At 37.0% G+C, this 6,249-nt stretch overlaps 1 protein-coding gene across 2 annotated transcripts; it reads right to left on the reverse strand.

Moving 5' to 3' along the window:
- Nucleotides 1-3,244: 3,244 nt before the first annotated feature.
- Nucleotides 3,245-4,602, reverse strand: LOC129518560 (nucleolar and spindle-associated protein 1-like). Of its 2 annotated transcripts, XM_055338721.1 has the most exons (3): nucleotides 4,473-4,602; nucleotides 3,566-4,403; nucleotides 3,245-3,457 (listed from the first exon to the last, which is right to left on the reverse strand). In XM_055338721.1, exons 1-3 carry the CDS (start codon nucleotides 4,583-4,585, stop codon nucleotides 3,245-3,247), a joined length of 1,164 nt encoding a protein of 387 aa, XP_055194696.1. In that variant the 5' UTR covers nucleotides 4,586-4,602. The 2 variants fall into 2 exon arrangements, with proteins under 2 accessions (XP_055194696.1, XP_055194695.1); XM_055338720.1 differs by having other exon boundaries at nucleotides 3,245-4,602.
- Between the last annotated feature and the right edge of the window lie 1,647 nt (nucleotides 4,603-6,249).

Below are 6,249 nucleotides of genomic sequence, written 5' to 3' on the forward strand. Positions count from 1 at the left end.
ATGTGCTGCCTACAAAAGACTCATTTTATTTTAAAAAATATTTAAATTTTAAAAATTTTTTAGAAGGGCAGACAGACTCTTAAGCAGGCCCTATGCCAGCCAGCATGGAGCCTGACACAGGGCTTGATCTCACAACTCTGATATCATGACCTGAGCTAAAATCAAGAGTCAGACACCTACCCAAATGAGCCATCCAGTTGCCCCAAGACTCATTTAGGTCTTTAGACTCACTTAGACCTAAAGACACCTGCAGATTGAAAGTAAGGAGGTGGAGAAACATTTATCATGCAAATGGATGCTAAAAGAAAGTCAGAGTAGCAATATTTCTATTGGACAAACTAGACTTTTTTGTTCCTATATTGTTTTTATACTGCTTTGATATCAGGATAGTACTGACCTGATGGGATGATTTTAAATGTGTTCCCTCTATTCCATTATTTGTAAGATTTTGATTAAGCTTGTCATTAATTTTTTTTAATGTTTGGTAGAATTCACCAATGAAACCATATGGTCCTGGGCTTTTCTGTGATGGGAGATTTTTTGATTCCTAATTTACCTTTCATTCTTGTTATTGGTCTAATACAACTTCCTATTTCTTGGATTCAAGATTCATGATTCAATTGTGGTAACTTGTGCATTTTTAGGAATTAATCTGTTTTTCTCCCAAGTTATTTGATTTGCTAGTATATAATTGTTTATAATAACCTGTTTTTACACTATTTCTTTGGTTATCTGTTGTACTGTTTTCCCTTCCATTTCTCATTTTGGTTTCTGAGTCTTCTTTCTTTTCTTAATGTAGTTAAAGGACTGTCAATATTGTTTGTGTTTTTGCATTTTTTAAAAACTGATCATTGTTTTCAATGTTGTTTTTGTTTATTCTGGTCTTTATTTACTTGATTTTTCTTTGTTCTTTCCTTCCTCTACTAAATTCAGCTAAGTTTTTTATATTTTTAGTTCCTTGTGGTGTAAAATTGTTTATTTGAACTTTTTTTCTTAATACAAGCATTTACAGCATAAATTTGACTCTGACATCTGCTTTTGCTGCATCTCATAAGTTGTGGAATGTTGTAGGGTTTTTTCTTTTGTTTTAAGACATATTTTATTTTGATTTGCTGTTTGATTTATTTGGCCCATGGTTTGTGCAGTAGTGTGTTGTTGAATATTTACGTATTAAATATTTAATACTTACATTGTAGATTTTCCAGCTTTGTTTTATTGTTGATCTTTAGTTTTATACCATTGTGGCTGAAAAATATACTTGGTATGATTTAATTCTTCTTAAATTTGTAATTTTGTAATATCTCTTTTTTAAAAAAGATTTTATTTATTTATTCATGAGAGACACAGAGAGAGCGTGAGAGGCAGAGACACAGGCAGAGGGAGAAGCAGGCTTCATGCAGGGAGCCTGATGTGAGACTGGATCCTGGGACTCCAGGTTCACATCCCAGGCCAAAGGCAGGTGCTAAACCCGCTGAGCCACTCAGGGATCCCGTAATGCCTCTTTTTATATGATTTAACTGGGGAACTCTCAGTGTGTACTTGAAAAAAATATGTATTCTATTTTTCTTGGATGGAATGTTTAACATATATATCTTTTAGAAAACATGTATTTTGAAGCATGCTTCAAGAAAAAAAATGTTATTTAAAAAAATAGTAACTTTAACTGAAGATACTTGTTACAAAAAAGCATATCAGAGAGAAAATTGATAGTGGGGGAATAGGTGAAATAGGTGTAGGGAATTAATGGTACACTTATCATGATGAGCACTGAGTAAAGATATGTAGAATTGTTGAATCACTATATCGTACACCTGAAATTGATATAACACTGTATGTAAACAATACTGGAATTAAAATTGAAAACTTAATAAAAACTTAAATTAAGTATTCTAAAATTGTATACAAGTTCTAGAAATCTGATGTTCTAATATGTTATTATCTTAAAGTGTTGTATATCATTAAAACAACTAAATTTCCTTGTTAATACCATAATAATAAACTCTAATCAGATCTTTAACTATGTCAGTTTTAAAGTCTTTTATCATATACAGTTACACTTTTACTCAGATGCCTTTACCAAAACCTCTTACAAATGTCTTTCATCTTCAGAGAGATTTATGGAGAAGACTTGAAAAATACAGGTTTCTGATAACCTTAAGATCAGAAAACTGAACTGGGTAAGAGTCTCCAGAACTAATGGTAAAACTGAATTCAAGCAAAACAAGAAGTAATAACATGGGACTAAATAAACTGAGGATGGTTATAATTTTCATAAAATTTTTGTATCAAAGATTGCTGATTTTTTAAATAATTTATTTTTCTACATTTAAGAGAATTTTTTCTTAAGCTAACTGAGTTACAGCAATTTGATAAAATATACCTTTGTGAAAAAGTTGAACATTTCTTTCTTTTCTTTTCTTTCTTTTTTTTTTTTTTTTTGCTCAACTCAATCTGGAAGTCAATTTATTTGCAAAGAATCTACTATCATGAGAAAACATTTATGAAAATCTTCATCAGTACAAAGCCCAGAAGCTCCACTCAGGGGCAACAAATGTGGCTGTGATGCTGAACAACTCTGGTCTTTCCCATAAAATGAGTAACATCTAACTGACAGAGTATACTGACCCTTGAAGCAGCAACCCTCAGGTTTCAATATAGGCCTGGATATTTTTGAATAAGTAAGGCTAGAATGAGCTATGGAGTTTTTAAGAATATATTGAGTGATAAATTACATCAGGTGATCTGAGAAGACCTGCATAGGTAATAAACCACATCACACAGGTAGAATATGCCAGTACCGATGTGTATGGCTCCCCATTTCAGTAAGACTACGTGGTTCTCTAGAGGAGGAAGAGGTGGCCTTCTCAGCTTTTTATTGGTCCAAGTTCTACTAAGGCTTGTAGAATTACCTACCATCAGGTCAAAGCTTCTGTCTAGAAGAGGATTCCAGTTCTGTCAGCAGAGGAAACTAGACATTAAAAATCTAAGTCAAGGTTATATATAGAATGAGTCTCAGAAAACTGAATTGTACAGACACTTAGGTAAAAACCATTTCAAAGAATTTGTGAGCGTTAAGGTTAATAAGGTCTTTTCAGAGATGCAGCCTGTGAAGAACCCCCAACAGTACATAGATAGTGAACAACAAACAGCAGAAGGAAGTCTTGACTCAAGTGAGGAAGACAGAAAAATATTTACATTAAAGAAAGGGTTCAAAATGAAGTAATATTTACAGGATGCTAAAAAATTAATCTTCAGCCATAATGAGGCCTGTTCGAGCTCCCAAAATCTTTGCTTTCTTCTCCTTTCGTCTTTGTTCATGTTGCTTCCGTTGTTCCTCCTGAGTCTGGAGAGGAGGTTGTTTGTAAGTTTTCTTGTGGAATCTAACTCTGTTGGCATGTTGCTTAAGAGAACTATTTTCCTTAGGTTGACCCCATGGTTTCAGTTTGCCTTTGTGTGGCTCATAGTTGAGGGGATGAGACAGACTGGCTTTGAGATCAAACACCAGTTTCTTCTTGGAGACTGGAGTCTGTGCTGCCTCAGTTGTCAACTTGAATGGGATAACAACAGAAGCAGAATTCCCCTTTGTGGTCTTTAACTTGCATGTCCCGAGCATAGCCTGGCCTTTTGGAGTACTCCCACATACAGTCACATGTGGAGACTTTCTGGCTGCAGTCTTGGTCAGTGAACGCTTATGTTCATTATCTTTGGTAGCAGCTGAAAACCTGACGTTCATCTTAGTTGCCAATAGAATGGAATGCTTGGTGGACCCCTTCCCACACAAGGTGATCTGGCCTGTAGGGCCCAGGGGCTGGCCCTGCAAGTGGCGCTGGCTGGAGGGAGTTCGAGCCTCAGGGAGCCTTCCCCGGAGAGGAACTGGAGTCACCACCACTTCTTTGGTGACCGGCTGCTTCTTCAGTTCATTAAATGAGTTGTGTTCTTCAAAATGTTTCTTTTTCCTTTCAATATATTGATCAATGGGCTCCATTTCCTTAAAACGAGCCCCATGAAACTTCTTAAAGTTTGGAGTAGCACTTATAGTTCTTTTACTTTTTCCAGGTTTGGAAAACCCATCTGCGCAGAGAGGCTTCTTTCTTTCTGCAGGTACTTTTGAGTCTTCATTACCATTTATTCTTCTTTTTCCTGTGGAAACTGCATTCTCCTCTCCTTGGTTCTCATCTAGTGGTGAAGGAACTTCTCCAACAGTTCTGAGATCCTGGTTTTCCTGCTTCTCTGGATTCTGGAATTCAGTGTGATCATTTATTTTTATCTCTGAAAGATCCTGGGAGTCAGGGTTCTTGCACTTTCTCCTTGTTTTGGTGATGTGGCCAACTGGCTCCCTCTTAGCTTGTTCCTGGCTGCTCATCTGCATCTCCATCTCATCCCAGGAGGATGCAGAAGTTTGGCTTCCATTTTGACTCTCATTTTCTTTTTTTGCTTCATCTTTAAGGTAGGCTTTCAAGGCTTTTAACAACTTGTCTGCCCTCAGGTTAGCCCGGAAGCCGAGACTCTTGGCCAAGTTCTGCAGGTCGCTGTACTTGAAGGAGTCAAGCTCCTTAAGGGAGGGTATGGCCATGGCGAGCTGCATCCAGGCGACCACGCAGAGGACGCATACCCCACCCGCAGCAAAGCAGTTCAAAACTCAGGCGCCACTCAGTTGAACATTTCTTTTTCTCCTTACCTCACCCCTCCAGAATTCATAAACTCTCAGTGCATGTTCTAATGTTTTCATGGCAATGTATTTATTTGCATAAGTTCATTAAGAGTCTGTTCTCCTTTTAAAAGGACACAATTGGAAACATTGGTTATATGACCAGGGCTTTAACTGGAATGTCATATTTGTGAGACATGCATAGACTCAGATATGTCCAAAGAGCTTTAAGGAACTAATGTTGACCATACAGAGCCAATAAAGCCCATTGGGAAAAATAGCTTGATATCTTGCTTCCAGGTTTCTGAGCAATCTTATCAGGTGAATAAAGAAGGTCACTTTCTGGCAGGTTCAGGAACCTCAGGATATTTTGGGGATCTTGAGAAGAGAAAAATCAATCCAAATCTATAGGTATTGCAGGCTGTCTGATGACAAGTATTTGGTTTACCTTCTGGCCTTGAGAGCCTATTTAAAATTCAATCTAGAGTTAAAAATAAAGCTACCCTATAATCCAGCAATTGCTCTACCAGGTATTTACCCCAAAGATACAAATGTCATGATCTCTTTCTGAAACCATCTCAGATCAACTAAGCCTACATTTCCCCCTCTCTTAAATACTGAATGTGTGTTTACAATTAGTCACTTAGTGGCACGTGGTTTCCTATCATCTACCATTCTTTTCCATATGAATGAGTTGGTTTCTCCAATGGGATTCTATGCTCCTTGAAGGTTGTTACAATGCCGAATTCATTTTCCATCTCAGAGCACCTAACAATGCTTTATACAGAGTAGATATTTAACAGTAAGTTGTGAAAAGTGGTAGAATGAAATGGAATGGAATGGGATGAAAAGGAATGGGATATGATAGGATGAGACAGGATGTCAGGAAATTGCGTGGAGAGTGCAGAGGGGAAGGCAGATTAAAACATGAAAGGCCTGGAAGTCAATCAAGTATATATTAAATGGTTTACAGTCATTGAAAATTGTGTTTTATTCTCATTGAAAATTGTGATTTCATGGAGTCCTTTAAGAGCCCAAACATCATGTCTTCATTATAATTCATCAAGAGGTTGCACGGGCAGAATGGCCATTTGAAACTTATCAAAAACCTACTTCCTTACCTTTTGGGAAGGCTTCCCCCTATCCTCCCAGGACAAAAAACTCTCCATCCGTATGTCAAAGATGTTCAGATATTGAGAATCCTCCTCCTGACCTAATGTGCTTTCTTCCCACAGAACTCAAGCCATCTCACAAAAAATACCTTATTCTCCACGGAGGAAGTTTCAAGGTAAGTTTTTATGTTTACTCCTCATTATCCCTGAAATTGACCCCAGTCAAAATTGAGAAACTGAAGAAGATTTATCTTTGGGTTGTCTCCATTCCTTCAAAAAGGCTTCTTCCTTTCTCCCAAATATTATGTCCATGTCAAGTACTAAGTTGATTAGATATTTTGGGTGAATGGAGCCTTTTTTGGTATCATTCATATCACTTCACAAATGCCTGAGTTAGATCTAACAAGAAAATAAGTGTGAGCTGACTTAACTGAGCTAATTAAAGCTACAGAGGCAAATCTAGAACAAGATTTAAAACTTTTCATAGGA

The sequence above is a fragment of the Nyctereutes procyonoides genome, unplaced genomic scaffold (assembly GCF_905146905.1).
Source record: "Nyctereutes procyonoides isolate TBG_1078 unplaced genomic scaffold, NYPRO_anot_genome, whole genome shotgun sequence".
Lineage (NCBI taxonomy): Eukaryota > Metazoa > Chordata > Mammalia > Carnivora > Canidae > Nyctereutes > Nyctereutes procyonoides.

Coding starts and splice junctions, on each gene's coding strand:
- LOC129518560 (XM_055338720.1), bottom strand. CDS start 4,585: ATGCAGCTCGCCATGGCCATACCCTCCCTTAAGGAGCTTGACTCCTTC.